Source organism: Oenanthe melanoleuca, chromosome 7, assembly GCF_029582105.1.
Source record: "Oenanthe melanoleuca isolate GR-GAL-2019-014 chromosome 7, OMel1.0, whole genome shotgun sequence".
NCBI lineage: Eukaryota > Metazoa > Chordata > Aves > Passeriformes > Muscicapidae > Oenanthe > Oenanthe melanoleuca.
This window is the reverse complement of record NC_079341.1, coordinates 21470159-21491893: the sequence shown is the minus strand read 5'-3', so window position 1 is coordinate 21491893 and position 21735 is coordinate 21470159. Positions and strand designations below refer to the sequence as shown.

General features: G+C 45.1%; 1 protein-coding gene across 1 annotated transcript in view; it reads left to right on the top strand.

Moving 5' to 3' along the window:
• Positions 1-21735, top strand: part of LOC130255265 (unconventional myosin-X-like) — an 87429-nt gene that overhangs the window by 13968 nt on the left and 51726 nt on the right. The window contains exons 3-11 of the mRNA XM_056495718.1: positions 5184-5342; positions 8991-9178; positions 9413-9547; positions 12798-12922; positions 14229-14242; positions 14840-14924; positions 15677-15780; positions 17113-17242; positions 18069-18187. Of these exons, the coding sequence (XP_056351693.1) occupies positions 5184-5342; positions 8991-9178; positions 9413-9547; positions 12798-12922; positions 14229-14242; positions 14840-14924; positions 15677-15780; positions 17113-17242; positions 18069-18187 (1059 nt within the window). The remainder of the gene's footprint in view (positions 1-5183; positions 5343-8990; positions 9179-9412; positions 9548-12797; positions 12923-14228; positions 14243-14839; positions 14925-15676; positions 15781-17112; positions 17243-18068; positions 18188-21735) is intronic.

Sequence of the window (21735 nt, the reverse complement as noted above, 5' to 3'; positions counted from 1 at the left end):
AATGGAAATGCTGCAGTTCTCTCTGAAAAGTGACCTGTCTCTGTTACAAACTATGCCAAAGATCTAATAAATGTTAAAAAGAGAAGGTTGTCCTTGTTCTCTTCATTTCTCTGCCTACCTCACTTTTCCTGCTCTCCCTTATGCCATCTTTGAAGGAGTTGCATTAACAGCTTAGCAAAATCATTATATTGGCTAAATGCTCCTGGAAGGAGGCAGCTCCACCAACCAAGCAGCCCTTCCTGCCAAGATGTGCAAGCTGGACACTCCAGGGGTGCTTGTGCTCTCCACCAGCCACTCCAGCAGCTCTGCTGTCAGCCCTTGGTGGCAGTGGGCTCCCTGTGCTGCCCAGTGTGTAAAGGCAGCAGAGATGCACAGGACAGCTCAGCAAGGCAGCCAAGCCCCACTGAGAGCAGAGCTCTGCAGCAGTGGTAAGAACAAGCTCCTTTCCTGCCTCATTTCCAGCCCTGTGCTCCTTGTGGTTCCCTGCTGCATCCACTGCAGTACTCATGGAATAATATTGGTAGGAAAGGACCTCTGGGAATCATCCAAGTCCTCAGTGAGTCAGCTCGCCTGGCTGACCCTGGGAAAACTATCCACAGCCTTCAGGGAGGTTGTTGGTGAGTCAGACTGGTGCCTGGGCTGGGAGGAGGGTGGGGAAATGGGCAGGACTGTGCCCTCCAGCAGTGAGCAATTAGACCTGCTCAGCTGTTCTGGCGAATGGGCCCTGCAGGTGGCTGCTTTGTTACAGAAAAATGGACAGGTTTCCTTCAGCCTCTTACCTGGCAAACAAAGGAGGGCACAGAGGGAAAGGGGATTTAGGACTCTGGTTTGTGGAGTCAGTGGCAGGACTGTATTGCCTCGGAAGATCTAGATTTGAAGTCATCATTCTTTTATAAAGAGCCTGATTTGCTTCTTAGAGATGGAAATTCCCCTAGCAAACACATTTTTTATCTGGTTACTGTAGTCTCTCAAACCCCTTCTTGAGGAGTTGCCTTGTTTTGGGGGTGCTGGATAGAACTAACACATTTTAAGGAATCACAACAGCCTCCAGAGGGAGGAAAAATGGTGAGTACTTCTGTGACTTTCCCAGTCTCTTCTAACATGCTGCTGGGGCCTTGTAAAATCTTTCAAACTCACCTGGCACCTCTGAAAGGACACCAGAAATCCCACTTTAGAGCTGCCTGTGTGGGTGCACCCACCTCCAGCCTGTGCCCTGTATGCTGGAAAATATGCTCAGGATAATGCTGGCTGGCTCATAGGTGTGAAAAAAACCAAAACCTGGGTTTGGGTTTTTTTCTTCTGTGAAACAAGAAACCACTAGTCTGGAGGAGCACGTGCTTTATGGCTTCTGCAGTAAAAGCACATGGTGAGCATTAAAGGGCTCTCTTTATTCAGTGCCACCCACAAGAGCTGTGTGCTCACCTGCCACATTCATTGCTTCATACCTGGAGGAGGGACTGGCAGTCCCAGGTGAAAACTCTGATAACCTTGGGTGGGATGGGGCAATTGGTCCCTCTGATTTTTAGGACCCCCAAATCCAGTGTCCTCATGTTTGCTGTGGCCCAGCATCCCTGCAGCTCTGAGGTAAGAAGTCCAGTCATGCTTCAAAGCTTTTGTTATTTGTTTTCACTTCCTTAAAAACACCTTGAGCAATAAATCCATCAGAAATGTGACTTCCTGGGAGGAAAGGAGGAGCTTTGCTTATGAAACACAAGATTGGAAACCACGATCCAGACAAAACAGCCAAATGCTTTATGGATAAATATAACTTGGATGCCAGGTGGGAGCTTTGCTTATGTGCTCAGGATGGCACTAATGGATGGAATTGAGTTTGAAAAGGAATCACTTCTCCCTTGCTGAGCCTGGTGAGCAGCACTGGCAAGCCTCATCTTGGCTTGTTTGCTGGCCAGATTTTGCTTTATTCCTGACCAATGCAGGGCCTTGGAGAGAGTCATGGTCATTTTACTCTCACTTTGGGCTAAATCTGAGGCAAATTTAGTGTGTCTTTGGTGAGAAAGTAGAAATCTTTGGCTGTGAGATGCATTTTAGACTGAAATCTGATTATTCAAAAAAAATAAAGATCTGCTTATTAACACCTATAACTTCCTGGTTTATACATTAGCTTGTTAAAAAAGGGATATTCTAGGGGCAACTATGCTGAGAGATCAGTCTACCTGAGTTCTTACTTGCTTCAGAAGAAATCAGCTCTCATATTCAGCTCAGTAGTGCTGAACATCACCCTGGCATACCCTTCCTGGAGCAGGATGATGGGGGAGGATCTTTCAAATTGCTCTCCTGGCAGATTGCTGGAAGCATCCAGGAGTGAGCAGTGGGGCAGCAAAAGCTTCTTTACTGGGACTCTGAGGGTGGAGCTTCATCCTGTTTGCATCTCAGACCTCTGAGCTCCTTGAAGGAAGTCACTTTGACAGTCTTGGGACATGTGTCTGTGTCCAGCAGCATGGATGATCCTTGCAGCCTGTTGGTGAAACAGAGACTGGAAAAACCACCCTCTTCCCTGGAGGGCAGAGAACAAATTTAAAATCATCAGAGAGGACCTGAAAACTCTGCCACATCACAGGTGCCTTCCAGAGGCACAGAGCCATCAGCTCCCAAACCTGTGATGTGCATCAGATGAACCTCCACAGCCTCAGGGACAGACAGGTGACAACTTGGCCTTGGCTGGGATGGCAATGTGGCATCACACTGCTCCTCCAGGGACCAAATTTGAGCTCTGCAGGGTTTCTGTCCCAAGGGTACCAAAACCAATAATACAAATCCACCTTTGTTGCTGTCCTGCCAGAGCACCTGCTTAACTCTTTATGGATATTGGACCAGACTTTTTTTAGAGAGGGACGACTGAATAACACCAATCAAGTGACTCAAGACAGGTATAACAGATGACTAAGCCCTACTAATCATTTACTTGTGTATTTAGAACTCCTGTTCCTCTTCAGGGTTCCATTTTCTCCCATATTGTTTACAGGAACAAGGAAATGAGCTCTGACCCATCACTTTTCGTGCATAGCAGCCTCTGGGCACAGGTGCTGCCAGCTGCTTGATATCTTCTAGTACACTTGTCCACTCAGCTTTTTCTCTAAATGTTTTCTTAATGTTTCTCTTCTGGCCCAAATGGCTGCAAGTGCTGACAGAGCAGTAGTAAATGAGCAAGAACCAGGCAGATGTAAGGAAAGTCCACGTCATACTGTTTTTAACTTGTCCTTTTCCAAACTTTGTGTACGTCAGCAGACAAGAGAGACCCAGGTGCCTCCTGGTTTGAAAGTGCTGTACTGATCTTGTTCCTGACAGTCCAGTTCATGTTGTGCATCTACAGCTTGTACTCCCTCCTGAATTTAGTTTTCCAATTCTCCCTTTCTGCTCCCTCAGTTCTCTTATGAAAGTGCCTGAGGTCTCTGTCCTGAAGAAGGAAAAAAAAGGTTTATTTAGGTTCAGGCTTGCAGAGTAGGGATCCTGCTGCTGGCAGTCAGACCTCTCTGACACCCAGGAGCAGAACTGGTGTGGAGAGGCCTGGAAAGAGCATTTTTGCTGGGCTGGGCTTTGTTTTACACTGATCATGAACATGAACTCTGTATTTTTGAAACCCTCCTGGCTGGTGAAAGAAGTGGGTGTGAAGGAGTCTGCCAGTGGAAGAGACTGAGTAGTCCTTACCACACAGGTGTGACTGGTCAGAAATGGGGCAAACACACCTGAGGGACTGAGCCAGCTTCTCCTCCCCAGCTCCCTTCCAGAAAGAGCTGCTCTTGTGCATCATGGTGATCTTTGAGGGATGCTGTGCTGGGCTGTGGCTGCCCTGCAGGTGGGTGCAGCTCTGAGCCTGGAGGGGGAGCACCTGCAGTGTGCTGCACCGTGAGCGCCCTGCAGGGACGGGCAGGGGTGGCTCCTGGAGGGGGCTGGGTGACCTCATTCTGTCTGCAGCCTGCAGCTGCAGGGATGGCCTCTCCAGCAGTGACAGCAGCCTGAGCACTCCAAGGAGCTGGGCAGGAAAAACCAGCTAGATCAAGGCTACAGATTATAGTTCACTCTCTATGGAGCCCATCAGCTTCTTGCTGGCACCCAGGAGGGCTGATAAGCAGGGATGGAAATCAGGTAGACACCAGAGCCCCAGGAGAGCAGGAAAAGCACAAGATTCTTTGGAGGGGTTACTGTGGGACCAGTTTCCTTCTCCAGGATGCCTATATGAAGTCTCCCATCTGTCTTTCTTTGGGTCTTACCATCTAGCACAGCTTTGGATGCTGGGTGGGAGATGGCACATGGCTGAATCCAAGAGTGGGAAGCAACTTAAATAACTTCAGTGAAATGCCAGCATCGTGCTTGAGGAGGAGGAAAGGAGGGCTGGGATGTTCATGTGGTGGAGGGGGAGCAGTCACATAATCTCAGCTGTGTTGAAAGGGGGTGAAGGAGATGACCTGATAACTGAAGAGTGCATTATTGAGGAGAAGAAAGCTCTGGCAGGAAGAAGGATGCAGCAATTGAGGCAAGATGAGTGCAACTGCACAGAGAGATGAGTACTTCCTGGAGCAGTGATAGAAGTTAATAGGTGTCACTGTACAAATATTTTGAAAGCTGTATCATACACAGACGTGTCATCACACAGAGAGAATGTCACTACTTTATTTGGCTCCTCACGTGCTTTGCTTTCCTTTGCACTTGAGATGACAAGCTCTTCCAGATGCTCTCTGGCTGCCTCTATGGAGTGTGCAGGGCCAAACTTGGAATGTGAATTAACTTTTCCTCTACTTCCCCAAGGTCAGAGACATGATCTCACCTGTGTTTTTTATGAAAGACTGTTCCTGGTCTCTTGGGAGCAGCTGCCATCATTATTCACAGTCATGAGTGCAGTGTGTTTAGCCTAGCAGCTGGAGGCTGGTGCCCTGCTCCTGTTAAGGGGAAATTAAGTAACCTTGTGTTGATTTGTCCCCATCAGTAGTGAAAATGAGAGGTTGAATATGTATCAAAAGAAGGGAGTATGCTGTATAGTTTCTGGCCAGAGGGCTCAAATAAGTAGGAGCAGGAATGGAAGGGTGACTATAAAAGTAAGGAGCAGATCTGTGTCTTATTAATTTCCTTTTCCAATTCCAAAGTATAATGGTGCACATTTCTGATAGGAAATCAGACCATGTGCCCAGGTATCATGAGCTAATTTGTCCTTCTCCCCATTCTTCCAGGTGTTCCAGTACCCCAAGGCCACCCTTTCCAGAGAAAAGGTCTTACCCATGCACCAGACCAGCGTTGATGGGGTAGAAGACATGTCCACGCTGGGAGATCTGCATGAAGCTGCCATCCTGCTCAACCTCCACCAGCGCTACCAGCAGGGTAACATCTATGTAAGTGCTCATCCCCTCTGGCTTTGTAGTTTTTGTTTAGCTTCAGGGCTGCCACTTTGCATGTGAGTGAAGTACTGATGTTATCCTTGTCTCTTGAGGATAGGAATTGGAGGGGCTTTTCTGCCTTGCCAGCTCCATCATCCCTGTGAAATCCTACCCTTATTAGAGGGGCCTCTGCCTCAATGGAGGAATTTCCAAAACACGAATGTTCACCTCTGAGCTTTGTGGTAATTGCTCAGCTCTGTATCCTCCATGGGCATCCATGTTTGATGAGCTGTCATTCACATTTCCCAGGTTCCCCATTTGGCTGTTCCATGCTTTTTAAGGCCAAGCAGACTGGAAAGTGCAGTGTACACAGGTTGTTGCTGAGTATCCCTCCTGATCCAGACATGCCAAGATACTGCCTAACAAAACTAGGAATGCAAATCTGTTGCCTAACTCTTCTGCTTTTACATGCAGTTGTGCCTTTCTTTTTTCTTTAATTGCTCTGCTCTCCTTGCACAGATGAATACTCATAGCATCTCCTGATTTCCCTCTCAGGAAGGAGATAAGTGTTAGGAAAGGGACTTGTGAGAAAAGCACATCTGGGACAAGGCATCCCTAAACTGCTGGGGTGGCAGTGCTCTGCTGAGACTTGGAGAGAACAAGGAAGATAGATTACAAAGACTGTCTTACCTTGCTTTACTCTTACCTTGCTTGTCCATGCTATGTGCACACAGAATTTTCAGAATATGACAGAAAAAATGTAAATCTCTGTCTGTGTTGCATAGCAACTGTTATCAAGGCAACCAAACCATATGCACCTGTATCCCAGTAAATTATCAGTAAAGTGACCCTGTTTCTGAACCACCTCCTGCACTGGATGCAGAGGAGACAGTAAATTCTCTTTTTTTTCTTTTTTTTTTTTTGCTGTAGGCATCTTTGTCTGTCAACACAGCCTTGTCACCCTGTGGCAGTACCCATGTGCAAACACTATTTTGGTGGCCCCTGTCCTTTCTGCTGTTCTTGTCCTGTGTTTGACTCATGCTATGTGTCTGTGCAGCTTTTGACACATTTGGGTATATTCCTCCTGTTTCTTCTTCCTCACACCTTAAAATGTGACGCAGGAGTCTCTTTCTTTTCAGTCTGTGCCTTGTACCAGAAATGCCACACCACCAGCAGTGTCATAGCAGTCATATCTCCTTAAGCCTTTCAGCTAGCTCTGATGTGTCATTCCTTCTCTTGCTCAGCATTAGTTCTGTGCCTTCTCCATCCATGCATAAAGGTGTTAAAGTTTAACACCTTTTTTTTGCCTTTGCATAGTGCATGAATCTCAGATGTGCACCTCAGTCTGAAATTTTTGGAGATGTATGAAGGGGCCTGACCTCTGTAACATGCTCAGCACTGGGAGGAACCCCTCTATGTAGAACTTTTAGCCCCACCCTGAGCTCCTAAAGGGGATTCTTTCTGATCAGGGAGTGTAGGTAGCAGTATATCTAGACTGCTCTGGCACCCACAATTAATTTACTACAGCAATACTGACAAGCTCAACAGTACCTTTTGTTTTTCAGACAAATACTATTCAGGTTCTACCCAACTGTTGAAGGAAATTATGTGAGCACAGCAGCAGCCTGCATCTTCCCTCTTCATTCTTACAATTCCTCTATTCCTTAATAAAAGTAGACCCAGCATAATGTGAGTGATGTAGAAATGAGCCAGGGGTTGTACTGCCACATTTTGTGCTGTCCTTAGCAAAGCCATGCCTAACCATCCAAGTAGGATCTATTCTCCTGAGTAGTAGACTTGCCACATGTGGCTTGTCCTGCTCTGGAGAGTTCTTTGGGGGCAATTACTTTGCTGATAGAGTAGCTGGTATGTACATGGTTTTACTTCTATTAAAAATTACGGATAGAAATTGTCTGTAAGGGAATGCATGTGATGAGGAGACTGCAAGTGGGTGGTGGAAAAGTTTCCTAGGAACACCTTTGGAAGAGACGGCTGTACTGGAGGAAGTTCTGGAAAGGATTTTCCAGAACTTCTCTGGAAAGGAACTCTGTTCCTAATGAAACTACAAAGGAAAATGCAAACTGAAACATCTGAGAAGAAAAAATGCTAAAAGAAGTAAAGGTCTGGGAGAAGAGTTAGAATGGACATTTCTGTCTTTAGTCTCTGGACAATGCCTGTTCCTCAGCTCTTGCACAATGCTTTTTCCCCAGTTCATGTTTTCTCCCTCAGTGCTTTCCTCTCTCTTGCCAAAGATCATCTGCTTGCTTATTGCTTTCATTACCAATGAATTATATTTCTGCCCACAAAGGTCCCTGCCAGAGGCTCCTCAGGACTTGACCCATGATGTATCAGTTTATCCTGATAATGTAATTTGGCTTAGGTGATTATTTTCCCCCCGATGATCTCCGACTGTTGCTTTAATAAATGAATTTTAAATATTTCAGCATCTTATCAGTCTGGCTTCTGGCTTCAGAGCTTGGCATTGCTATAGCCTCAGATTTCATTTGGCCTGCTGAATCTTCCTTGTCACCAAGTGTTTAATTTACAGCTTCTCCAGTAGATTCATTCAAATGCTTTTATATCTGTTGGGTGACTTGTAGTTAGTTCATGGTTTGGAAACAATGCTAGATGTTATCCCTGCCCACAGAGCTTGGCACCTCCTGCAGCAAGCTAAGTGTTTACTGGGTCATGTCTGCTGAGGATGGGTATTCCTTGGGTAGAGCAGTCCAAGATGTCCCTGGGGACATCTCCCAAGGGAGGCTACCACACCAGCAGCATGGATGTTGACCATGTTACAGAGCCATCATTAGGGGAGAGGTGGCACCATTGCTCTGAACTGCAGCTCTGAGAATAACTGGATTTGAGCTGGTTGGCTGAACCGAAAAACTCATGCCCCAAAAAGCAAAATTAATTTCCTCTTGACTGCACAAAAACAATACATTTGAAATTCAATATTGTGCTCTGGGTACTTAATTTTAAATCTTGCTACCTCTTTTTTGTTGGACTGGAAGATTTTAAAAATATTTTCAAAATAAAATGTTTAAAAACATAGGAATGTTTTGACTTGAAATCCAGAGCTTCACCTTCAGCTGTCAATTTTGATTTGGTTTACCAAATTATTTAAGCTGCACCAAACAGCATTTTTTCAGCAGAAGAAAAATTATATGGCTTAGTGGTTCTTTGCACATGTGTGTAGTGTGTGTGTGTTTGTGTTCCAGCTCTGTTCAGGAGGTTCTTGAGCCCTGCCAAGCCCCCTTTGCTTAGAACTGTGGATAGGGGCATTGAAGGTATCTGCTGACTCTTTCAGTCCTGGCTCTGCTATTCAGCTTCAAGCACAGTGCAGAGTAGCTGGGTATGAAGATGGCTTCATGGCTTTTTAAATTGTTTAAGCTTAATTTAGCAAAGACAACAGGATAAGAATGTTATATGGTAAAGCAGCAAAATTTGGAGTGCCCCATCCATACCCAGCTTTACAGCTCCTTCTCTGGGGTTTGACATCCTTTGCCAAACTGTGGAGCTCTCTGCTGAAGCCCCATGTCCTTATTTAGGCTTTCTCCTCCACCATGACTTATTTCAGGATCTGGCTTTGTTGTGATTTTTTTTTTTTTTTTTTCCCCAGGAGCTTGCTTCATTTCCTTTCTGTGTTTTGTTTTTTTGCCGTAGACAAACATTGGCTCCATCTTGGCATCAGTAAATCCCTACAAAGCCATCCCTGCTCTGTACAGCGTGGATGCCGTGGAGCTGTACAGGCAGCACCGCCTGGGTGAGCTGCCTCCCCACATCTTCGCCACCGCTAACGAGTGCTACTGCTGCCTGTGGAAGCGCCACGACAGCCAGTGTGTGCTGATAAGGTTAGAAATGGAGAGCCAGCTCCCCCATGGCTGCATCACACGCCTTGCTCCTGCTGTGCCACTCGCACTGACACTTGCCTGAATACCCACACTGTCCTCCCTGCCCTTGCCTGATCCCTGCATGTCGCAGCGGAGATGTTTGTTCCTAGAGATCACTTCTGTGCCACGGGTAGGATGGTCATCGGCTCTGTCTGCCCTGGAGTTGTCAATGAAGTGTATGTTTTTGCTTAACAGTGGAGAAAGTGGAGCTGGAAAGACTGAGAGCACCAAGTTGCTCCTGAAATTCCTGTCAGCTATGAGCCAGACCTCCCTCGGGGCCCCTGTGTGTGAGAAGAGCACTCACGTGGAAGAAGCCATCCTGGAAAGCAGGTACAGTCACCCTCATGGGCACCTGGGGTGCTGGGTCTGCCTTTGGGCAACTTTGGGGGGCTCTGCCTTTGGGGGGGGGCCCTGCCTTCTGGGCAGCCAGGCCATGGATGGAGCCAGACCTGGCTAGAGAGGATCCCAGAGCTGGATGGTGTCACATCAGGGAAGTGGGAAGGTTGTGGTTCTGCTGGGATGCCTCACCCTGGCTGCTCTCCCAGCTGTCCATGGATGGATTAGGCTCCTTTTCAACAGCAGTGTGGGATGTGCATGGCAGCTGCAGAATTAATGCTCTAGCTCTCGACTGTAGCTGTTCTGCCAGTGAGTCTGTCTTACTGTCTTACTGCTGTCCCTCCCTGAGCCCCTGCTCTCCCCCAGCCTCCCTGTGTTTCAGGCTTCTGTGTCTTGCCCTCAGGAGTCTCTGGCAGCTCTTCTGCTGTCCTGGCAAGTGATTTCATGGACAACCATCCATGGGAGCTGGCATCAGGGAACAGCCACCACCCACCTAAGCCCTGATGAAGCGTCAGGCAGGCAGGGAAGTGCATGGCACCTGAATCAAATGTGCTTGAGAGAGAAGCTGGCAGCAGTGATGGGATGGAGACACACTCCAGGAAAAACACTTCATGCTAGAAGAGGTCCTGACACCCCTGAGGGACCATAACCCATGCCAGGGCAGGGAAACAAACCCATGAGGGACCATGGCCCACAGGCGACCTATGCTGGAATAGGGAGATAAATGGAAAAAGTATCCAGAAAACCTGAAGAAACAAAGTATGGCTGAGGAAAACCAGTAAGAGGCAAAAAGCAGCAGAGAGAAAGCAAAGAGTGACAGAGAGAAGCAGCCCTGAGTGTGACCACAGGCTCTTGTGCTGCCCTGTTGGGGGAGTTTTGAGGGAGTGGGTGTAAAAAGAAAGCTGAGGCTAAGAAATGGAGGACAGTAGGTGTTTGACTTTAGGTAAGCCTGGGGAAGAGGCAGGAAATACACATCTGTTTTATTGGTTTTGTCCTTGTTTTCCTTAATACCTGAATCATATTTAATAAATTACGTTAACATTTCCCAGCACAAGACTTTCTTGCCTGTGCGTGAAGGACCTTGATGGGGGTTCTGCAGCTTGGTACTGTCAAGGTTGAGGCTGCAGATTAGTCCCAGATGGAGTCTGTGATAGTTGCAGAAACTCCAGAGGAGGCAGCTGTGAGAGCATTGTGGGTTTTAGGTCCTTATAAGCAGAGCAGCCTTGAGCAGAAGGGCTGCTGCCCTTGAACTGACTGGTGTTCCAGAGACTGTTGTTGGATGATTTATTCTTTGCAGGTGTGCAGATCTTAGCATGGAGGCAAATTGGGAAAAGCTCAGAAGAGCAGTACAGTCATGATTCAAGATCTGCAAAATCTGCTTTAAGACAAGCAGCTTAGAAGGCTCAAGCACTCTTAGCAATTAGGTGATAACCTGACAGTGATCCAGAGAGCTTGTGATGGTGGGTGGGTGATTCCTGAGCCTGTGAGCTGGACTGAAGTAAGAGATCACAACCTGTTCCATGTACATCTCTAGTGCTGCATGAACTATTGCAATATGAGTGCAGGAGAATCTGATTTGTCACCTCTTCTCTGAAGACAGAAGCTGCTGCCACTCCTATGGACCCTACCTCATGTGTTTGGAGTTCAGCTGCACTTGCTCTGACAGTGGCCCTCCTCAGGTTCACTTATGGTGGATTTTCATCCTTTCCTAGCACATACTAAGGAACAATGCTGGATTCTTTCTCAGTTTCAGACAGCATTGCAAAGAGAGTGTTCATCAGCTTTCTATCACTTGTATTGGAACATTTGTGCTTGGTATATTTCTCACAGATCAGACTCCAAAAACTCCTTTGCCACTGTTGATTTTGTCTCTTTTCCTTCTTGAAAATATCCATTGTAGTGTGTTATAACAGAGGAATTTTTATTTCTATCCTTGTTACTTAAAAGCAATTTTTTCAAGAAATGTTAGGAAAATACTGCCTGGATTTTCTTGAAGGTTTTTGAGTGTTTTCTTAATCACAGCTCTCCCTTAGCTAACACTTGCAGGGCCTGAAGCTTTCTGCAAGCTCCAGAGTGTCTCTACTTGTGGTTATTTTTTAAGCTGTATTTACTAACTTGTGTATAATCCCATATCTGCCCCAGTCTCCAGTGGGACTGCACAGTAGATCTGTGGAGATGTTTAAAAGCCAATATTTCTCAGGGTAATACAGTGATAATTTTTGTTTTAAACTATGTATGTTTTAAAATTAGATGTGAAAACATACAGGCTGTTCTTGTAGCATCCCTGTGATTCCTTGCTTGTCAACCCTTCAGATTATTTTAGAATTGGCTTAATTGCAGAAATGAATATTTTAATCCTGGATTCAGTGTGTCAGTTTGAGTGGTTTAGGCTTTTCCTGTGTACTGTTCTGTGAAGCAAGTACCAAGCATTTTAACTTTTTATTTTTTCCTCCCTGAAGATGGGAATGTGACCAGCAGACAAAATTCTTCACTTTATGGCTGGTCTGACATTTAGTGATAGATTTTTATGCACCTTTTTTTTTGACCTGAAGTGGATGATGTCACTCTCTTATGTAATTTTCAAATCTACAGTGTGTGTATAGTCCCTCTACTTGGAAACCACGTGGCATATATTAGCCTAAGCAAGATTTAGGTAATAAGGGTTTGTGTGTTCCAGTATCAAATTTAAGTACCAAACAAATTTTTTTATTACTGTTTGTTAGTTTGAAGATGTTTGCCTGTAATTTTAAGAGATGATTTTTTTAAGGCAAAAGGAAAAAGGGTAGAATGAATATAGAAGTATGTGGCTTAAAGAAACAGAGGGTTTGCTGTATATGTCTGTAAATCCTTGAAAAAATACAGTTGCATTCATGGGATGTTCTGTGTTGAACAGAACATGTTCTGTGTCTTGAGGACACAACCTGGCTGGGTCTTGCCACCTTTCATTTCCTGAAGCCATTCTGATGGGGAATGCCCTTGACAGTGTGAGCACCAGCTGCCCATAAAGACTGGGGCTGATTTAATTAACTGCAATCCCAAAGGTTTAAAATTTATCTAGCAGTGTGTTAAATTGCTCTTGCCATCCTTCCTTTCCCTTGAGCTCTTCCTGCTTGTCCAGGCTGGTGCTCTAACAAATAAATCTCTCATGGCAGAACACAGTGTGCAAATGTCAAAAGACTGGGCACATGCTTTGTTTTAATGGCATCCCATCACTAATGATATCTTCATTGCCTTGTTTCTACAGCCCCATTCTGGAGGCCTTTGGAAATGCCAAGACAGTTTATAACAACAACTCCAGCCGCTTTGGCAAATTCATCCAGCTGCACTTCTCTCAACATGGACACATCCAGGGAGGCCGAGTAACTGATTGTATCCTTCTCTGCTCTGGACCACAGATGGATTGAGTCAGCAAAGATGAAGAGGAGCTCAGTGTAGACCAGGAAATCCCTCATCAAAGTTTTTTAAAGTCCATTTACAACTGTGGGCAAATTTGCAACTTAAAGAGGGAAGAAATGTTTGTTTTGTGGCTCTGCAGCACCTAACTCTGGGGACCTTTTGTCTCAGTACTGTATTAGGTAGGGACATAGTTTGACTTCTCACTTTGTTAATCTCAGCATTTGATACTTGAAACTCTGGAATTTTCTACCTTGGAAGGTCACCCAGGTTGATTGCATCCTGTTTGCTCCACATAAAATTGTTCACTTACCTTAGCTCTGCAAATGAACTTGTGATTGAGAAAAGTGAGACCAAACTAAGAATACATATACTCTGCACAATGTTTGGGTGCAGAAGAGAATTATGAGTCCCTGTTTTGGGCTGCCATGTTCAGTGGGCCTTGGAACCCTAGTCATAGAGTCACAGAATATCTCAAGTTGGGAGGATCCATAAGGATCATGAAGTTCAACTCCCTGGTCCTCTCAAGACTACCTAAAATGAAACCATATGACTTATGAGTGTTGTCCAGATGCTCCTTGTACTCTGAGCTTGGTGACATGTCCACTTCTGTGGGGAGGCTGTTCCAGTGACAACAAGGACAGTGAAGACTGGATATAGTCAAACTGTGTTGTGCCATGATGACCCTCTTCCCTGTATGCCCAGGTACCCATCTCCAAAAGGCTTTGACATATCTTTTGTCTCCATGAGGCAGGTAAAGCTGCCCTGGCTACATTTCTTGATGTATGTTCAAAGCTCCTGCTGACTGCAGACCACACCAATTGCCACTGGAGTAGCAGCCAGATGAATTTACTGCTGTTGTAAATGACAGGCTTGGATTGTTTGGCCTCTGCTCTTTGTGCTGTTATAGATTTAAGATAGTGGACTCTTGCAGGGGCAATGAGAGCTGATGCAAGACTTGCTGTGTGCAATGCAGACTTCCAGATAAGAGTGGCTTCTAATCTTTCTAGGTGTCCCTAATGTGGCTCATCTTTTGTTAGGTTACCTATGCTCTATCTGGCCCTGCCCTTTTAAATATCTCTTTGGCACATCATACCTTCTTGGACGGTGACTAGAGAGGATGATCTCAGATGATATTTAGAGCCACTCTTTACCTACTTCCCAAAGTGTCAGTTATTTCATGATTTGTTGCTTGTTGCAGAGTTCATCCCAATTTTTTGCTTATCATCAAGAAATCTGTGCTTCTGTCACTTTGATGTTTTTTCCTTAACATGCTGTTCAGATTTACTGGAAAAGGTAGGTATCACCTCTGCTGAGTGCTGGGTGAGCCCTCTCCTCACAGGAGGTGTGGCAGTGCCAGATCTCCCCCTGGATGAGGCTGTCTCCACTGCAGTGTGTAGCCATCAGCTCCTTAGGTGTTACTACTGCAACTGTCCCAACTGGGAAGAGGCAGAGGAGCAATATTTGTTCTGTATCTGTCACAGCCTGTTCTCCCATCTTTGATAAACTCTGTGCATTACAGAGAGACTCCAAGAAAGAACTGTTTACTGAAGAGAAAGGGAGAGAGAAGTGCCTGGAAACACAGCTCCACGGAGAAGAATGTGGGGTTCAACTCCAAATGCAGGCATCTGTGATTGGATGTAGTTTACTTTGGAGTCAGGAATTCAATGAGGAGCAGGGCCAGAACTGACAAAGTTCAGTTTGTTCATGTTTATGCCCAGTTGCACAGCCACAAAGATCTTGCTGTAGAATTTATTTAGACAAAACCATCATTAAATAGTAAGAAGACCCCCATTGGCACTGGAGATTTACCTGTATCCTGGTCCTCTCTTTGCCTTTGCAACCCCAAGTCTGATCTTTTTCTGCTGGCTACTCTTGTATTTTTTGTTCCAGAACAGGGTGGTGCATCAGAACCCCGGGGAGCGGAATTACCACATCTTTTATGCTCTGCTGGCTGGTGTGAGCGGGGAGCAGAAAGGTAATTTCATTTTCTGGGTTATGTCTCTTGTCCTATTTCCAGTCCAACATGTGAAGCAGGTGTAAGTCAGAGCATGGATATTTCAGGTACTTATAGCTTCTTCTTGAAGGCCAGCCATATGGTGATTTTGTGGGAAACAGAAAGGAGGGTTAAGAGAAAGAGGCTGAGGATGCCAGAAATTCTTTATGAGAAAAGACTTCAGGCATTCTGTGCAGAAGGAAAATTTTGTGCAAAGTGATGAGGTAATGGCACTATCTGGAGGCAGAGGAAGGGTAAAGAGTCTTGATTCACTTGCTGATGGGAGCTGTTCAAGGAGTTCAAAGGATGGACTGATAGATATATTTTTAGAACAAATCTTCAGTCTAGGTAATAGTAGAGAGAAGAATTACAAAGACCAGAGAAGTAGTGGAAGTACTAGAGCCAGAGCATGTCTTGTGTCTGAACAAAGGGTTTATAGCTCTGTACTTGGGGGAGGAAGACTTAGGTCTGGAAAAGTGCACATTACCATATGTATATAGTTAAGACTATTTTTCTGTATACTTTTGGAGCTAGAATTAATTTTTTTTTTCTTGAGTCAATTCAGTATTGAGATATTTTTCTGAGACTCTGCAGCTTGGGATTTGACTGTTCTAAATAATTTTGCATACCATCTGCAAGCTTTATTACAGCACACCCTCCTCTTCTATGAATTAAAAGACTGGTTGCTAAATAAATTGTTGTCTCTCCCCTCTCCTCTTTTTCTTCTGTTGCAGAGAGCCTCTCCCTCTGTGAGCCAGAGGCTTATCACTACTTGAACCAGTCTGGCTGTGTGACTGATGAGAACCTGAATGATGTAGAGATGTTCAGTAAGGTCATGGTGAGTCCATGAACTAACTAACTCCTCCTGAACTTTTGCACACAGTCCCATGGACTAAACATGCTGCATGGTCTAGATCTCACAGGCAGAATTGATTTACCTTAAACCAAAATTTGGTGTTCAACCAGTCCAAAACTCAGCTAAAACAAGACTCCAAAAGTAACTTTAGTGTACAGAAATGGGGGGATTTGGGAAACAGTCAGTATGAATAATAATTTAGAATGACAGAGAATTTGGGGGAGCAGAACCCCACCCCATAATGGTTTGTGGGAGCCTCCTAGAGAGCCTGATTCAGGAAACCTCACACTGACCATTAGAAGGGGAACAGTTTGGTCTGAAGGACTGTTCTCCAGAAATATTCCAGTAAAGTTATATCCCCTGTGCAAATCACCTATTCTGAAATACTACAGAGATTCAACAGACACCTGTTTATCAGAGGTTAAGTGATTAATAGAATGAATGTGCAAATTCATGTTTTCTTTGGTAAATACTTGTTGGCCTGAAGGCTTTAGTAATGTAGGTGAAACCAGAAGGCAAGATGAGTTGAGTCAGCTTAGGATTTCAGTAGCTCCTAGTTAGAGGTGATTTAAGGGAAAGCAGAAGTTTCAATGGCAATATGGCATTTATTCTTCAGCTGAAGAGATGATGGAGGAAAGTAGGGAACTAGAACCCCAGAGTGCCCCACTGACAGGGTGAATGCATGAAGACTAGGTCCTAGCTCTAAAAGTCAATTTATCATCAAGAACCTTGTTTCACATGCAGGCACTGAGAGGGAATGTGCTATACTTCTTTATTATCTGATAATCTCTTTCCAACCACCTAGCAGTTAATGCTGAAAGCCTGGTTTTAAATCTTGCTGCATAAATCTACTACACTAAGAATGAATTAAAGGGGTTATGTGGATCAGAGTAAATTAAGTATCTTATGTGGATCCATCCTTCAGGGAAGAAAATAAGTGAGGATGTGGAAGCCATCCAGTAACATCTGTAACCTGTGCTGCCAGTGTTCAGGGCAGGATTTCCTCACACAGGCACAAATGTTCTTCCTGTGACAGACTGTCAATAGTGGCAGCAAAGTCCAGCCTGAGGATGGGGCTAATGCCCACCTGCCTTAGGTGGCAATAGAGGAGAGAATAGGGGAATAGGAGAGAATGGGGAACAGATCATTGACAGATGCATAGCTCAGAGAGGTGCTGTGCCATCCCTTTTCATTTGTATTAATGGTGACTATAATTCTGAGTTTTTACATCTTGCACACACTGGACCTGGCTGTGGTGGTTGCACTGCACTTGGCTGTACACACAGCTAACATTAGCTGTTTGGTTTTGCATAGACTGCCATGAAGGTGGTGGACTTCAGCACTGAAGAAATCAGAGACATCTTCAAACTTCTTTCTGGCACCCTTCATTTGGGAAATGTTGAATTTATGACAGCTGGTGGGGCCCAGATTACAACAAAAGCAGGTGAGTAGGACCCTAGCAGCTTGGTAGACCATGCAGAGCCTCGTGAGGCCCCAGTAAAGCCCTCTCCCTTTTCCTTTCTCCCTCTGCTATGCTGGTCTGTAGTTCACCAGCAGGTTCCCTATAGTTTAACCATACAAAAGCATTGCCACAGGATGCATGGCTCCAAGGTGCCAGTGGGATTTAGCTGGTCTGTGGCTCTGCTCCTGGATATTCTCAGACTGAGTCCACAGCCTCACAGTTTCTCTTTTGCATTGAAAGAAATGGAAGAAATAGGATCAGGAAGGAGCTGGAGACAAAAGTGATCTGTTAGAGATTTTCCCCCATCTTCATTTGAAGCTGTTGCTAGTGTGCACTTTGTTACAGTTATCTAATCTGGGCTGGTCTGCAAAGTGAGTCCCAAAACAGAAGCAATAAATATGCATTACAAGTGCATCAAGTGTTAAGTTAATTGCCTCTCTTCTTAACATCCAAGTTTAGCAACCCCATGCTTAGACTGCAGCATTGTGCTTTTACGAAAACATATCTTCTCATGCAGTGTTTTGCTGGTGCTGAATTTTACATAGGGTTTTGCTCTTCCTGTTGTCAGCAGGAAGGCTGACTTACATGAGAATATGTGGTCCTTAGTGGGTGTGTGAGCCTCACTCTGGGTATGTGAGCCTGCAGCCTTGGGTATGCCCAAGAGAATCAGATGAGGGAGAGTGTGTTTCGTGCTGGGGCTTAGTCACTTGCCTTGTAGAAGTCCCTGGGATTTTCTCACCAAGCTGCAAAAATATCCCAATGAGTGATGTGGATCCATGCAGGAGAAAAAAGTGTGTTTTCCTTTTAGTGCTGAATGTTGCCAGTGACCTCCTGGGCTTAGATGCCTTTCAGCTTTCTGAAGTACTGACACAGAGATCCATGATTCTGCGTGGGGAAGAGATCAGCTCCCCTCTCACTGTGGAGCAGGTGAGTGTCCTGGTGCATGCTTTCACTTCGCCACTTCTGCATTTCCAGGCCCTGAGTCTTCCTCCTGTGTCACCCATTCCAGCCTAGGGCCTCCTGTTTCCTCAGGTATTTTATTGGTAGCTCAGGTCCCAGTGTTGACTCTGCTTTTCAGGCTTTACAGGGGAGTTCACTTGCAAATGCCAGTGTACAATACTGGTTTTAGGTCACCTTCACTCACCAGGAGATGGTCATACTTGTGTCATGCAGAAGGTGCATCAGATGCTTTTGATAATTGCATGTGTGCATACTTTAACCTGCAGAACTCCCAGGTTATGCTGTGCTTTGTGGGAAGTAAAAGCTGGCACACAGTTCCCACAAAACATCTGGCAGATGTTAGGCTGTTAGTCCACAGCAGCTTCTTTCTGGATCCATACAACCACAAAGGAGGACCAAATAAACTGATATGTAGCTCTTGTGATGTTGCTGATCACTTGAGGGCACTCTTGGTGTGTTAGGTCCATGCACAGATAACTGTAGAAAATCCTCTGTCATTAATAAAATGCAAAACACTGGAAGACAAGGAGTACTATTACTAGGATGGAAAAGGCATCATGTTATAGCAAAATGAACATCTGTAATGGAAGTCATGTGCTGGCACAGACTGCAGAGGGTTATCAATCCAACACCTACATTGGCAGAGAAGCCAGAGTTACTAGACTCTCTCTGATGGATGTCTGTCTAACTTTCCTTCAGATTTCCCATGGAAGGAATTTCACAGCATCTTTAAGTATCCTGCTTTAGCTGCAGTGGAGTCTGGAGTTGAAAAGATTTTCCTCATATTTAGATTACCTTTGACATCCCAGCTGTCCACCTTACAAGCTTTGGCTTCTGTGAAGTTTTTCATGTGGTGTTCTCTTTTCTAAGCTAAACAATCCAGTTCCTTCAGTGCTTCCTTGTAAGTAATTTTCTAAATCTCTTTGTCTTCTGTCTCTGTTTTCCCACATCTTTTAAGAAGTGGAGTGCCCCTAACTGGACACTGTGTTCAAGCTGAAGTCTCAGCAGTGCTCATTATGGTAGAGTAGTTGCTTATTTTCTTGATGTTGACACATCTGATAATATGTCACAAACTAAGCTTTGCCTTTAAGAAATGGTCTCCTTTTTTTGCATAGTCTGTGACCTTTCTTTGCAGTGAAATTGTGTGAAAATTATTTTTCAGCCTGTAGTCTGTGGTAGATATCCTCAATATCCAGCACCACAGTTTTCTTCTCAGCTGTCTATTCTAAATAAGCCACATCTTTCTCTAGCAGTGCAGCAGGTTGGATAACAGATGATACCAGAGGCATTTTATGCAGTCCCCAGCAATGGTATGCAGCTGTAGGATTTGCAGTCTCCCTGAACAGAACTTTCCCTGATGGTATAGCTATTCCTGACATGTGTGTATTGGACCCCACACTTACTGTTTCCAGCCCAGTGAAGTATCAAGGCCACAAGAAAATTGTGATAGCAAGTGGATGCTGCCATTTACTCTTCTTCACTAGGTGACCCTGTTGCACTCAACACTGAGCCTGTAAAAACTGTTCCTGCCTAAGCCCAAGTGCTGCACCCACCTATTCCCCCTTGTGGTGGGACAGAATTGCTGGGGATTTCTCATTATGTAATGGGCTCATTACCATCTGAGCTTTGACATTTCAGTGGGCTGAATGGATGCACTGGCCTAAAGGCAGGCAAAGCTGGGAGCATGAGAGGCGCCTTTGAGAATCTCATTTGAGCCATTTTGTGGGGAAAGTGGCTTTGCTTACAGCTGGATGGGGAGGTCCTGTTCCTAGAAAATGTGTCCAGCTTGCTATATAGCCAGATACACTACAGTGGCATGGCCTTGGGGGCATTCTTAGTCCCAACCAATAAGGGAGATCATCTGATGGACAGAAGAAATATCCAGAAAAGGCGTCTGTGCCCATGCTTTGAAATGTTCTCTTCTGTGGAGAAGGGAGATTATTCTGTGTCACCTTTGAGCTGCTGAAGAGGAAATAGTACCTAGGGAGAGAAAGGAGGAGAAGACCAGTGTGGTTGGGTGAAAAGGAGGATCTGGCAGGCTGGGTCTCAGAAGTTTGTGAGACACTGGAAGGGATCAGAAAAAGCTGGCCTGTTCCATTGGCAAAGAGCTCATGATATTTAGCTCCGGTTATTTGAGGGGGCAAGGGTGAATTTAGATCTGTCATTGCTGGTCTGGCCTACTGAAGGAATTGCCCTGCTGGTGTCACAGGCAAGACAGGGGAAACAATATGTAATCTGTTTACTGTGGTTTATTTATGAAACGATAAGGTTACAGCTTTCACCCTACTTGATTATTTAATGTACTGGCTTGCTCACCCCTCAGCATTGTCTTCTCTGGAATTCTCTAGATATCAACTTCTTTTCCCAGTTGGGAGTTCAGACAAGTGGAGCTTGTCCAGGAGGGCTGGGCAAAAGCTTGACTGGTTTATATTGTGCAGTTGCAGTTATCAGTCTCAGGTACTACCAGCCAAGGTCCTTGGGCATGCCCTGACATTTATCTCTATGTCTCTGATCTCCAGGATCTTTCCCCACTTCCAACATCTTTCTTCCAGTCATGATCTCTGCCATCTTCTTTCCTGGCTCCTTTTTCTGTCCTCTGAGATCATGTCTTCTTGTTAGGGACCCTTATTTTTGCCTTTCTCTTCTTTCCAGAACCCTAAACTCTGGTTTCCAATTCTAAATAGTGTATGTGCAGAAGGACAGCACATGATCAGACTCCAAATCTCTGGTTCTGTCTCATGTCTCTTTATTAATTGAAGGATTTAAGGTGTGCCACTTCTGTTTGTCCAAGTGTTATCAAAATATGCAGCCAGTCCATTCCTTGTGCAGCTATCAGGTAGCAGCCTTTTGCTTGAGATACCAAAAGTTTGATTTTGGATGTTCATCCACATGCTTACATACACCCAGTTATCTACTGCCTGTTAGTGATTGCAGTTTAAGTTATTTTTTCCACGTATGACACTTGGTTATGGTATCTGCATGGGTCAACTGCAGGAAGGTTTCAAGCCATGGACTTCTGGGGCATGTCCTGGCTGTTGGCCAGCCTAACTGGATTCCAGTAGGATAATGCTGTTTGCAGGAATGTTTTGGAAAGGGAATTTTTGAGGGTAACTTGGTGACAGGACATTCTATTAAATCCTGCCCTACCAGTTTTTGAAAACTGAGCAGACACCCACTTGACAGCTCTACTAGGAGTACTGAACCGAGTACCTTGCTTGTCACTGCTAATGTTGGCTCAGGTGATACAAATCACTGCCCTGGGCTTAGTTTGAGGTATTTTGTCACTTTCCCTATCCCAGCACTTGTTCCAAAAAATGTCACTGATTTTGTTACTTCCTTCACCCTCTCAAGTGCAGTTAGCCAAAGATTGTGGTTTATCTGTGTGTGGCCTGGCTATTTAAAAACTTGTTACAAATAAATACTGTACCCTGCATGGCCAGTCAGAGGCTGAGAAACCTGAAGAGGAACGGAGGAGCCTGAAGTCCTGTCGGGATTCATGTGGCCCTTATGACTTC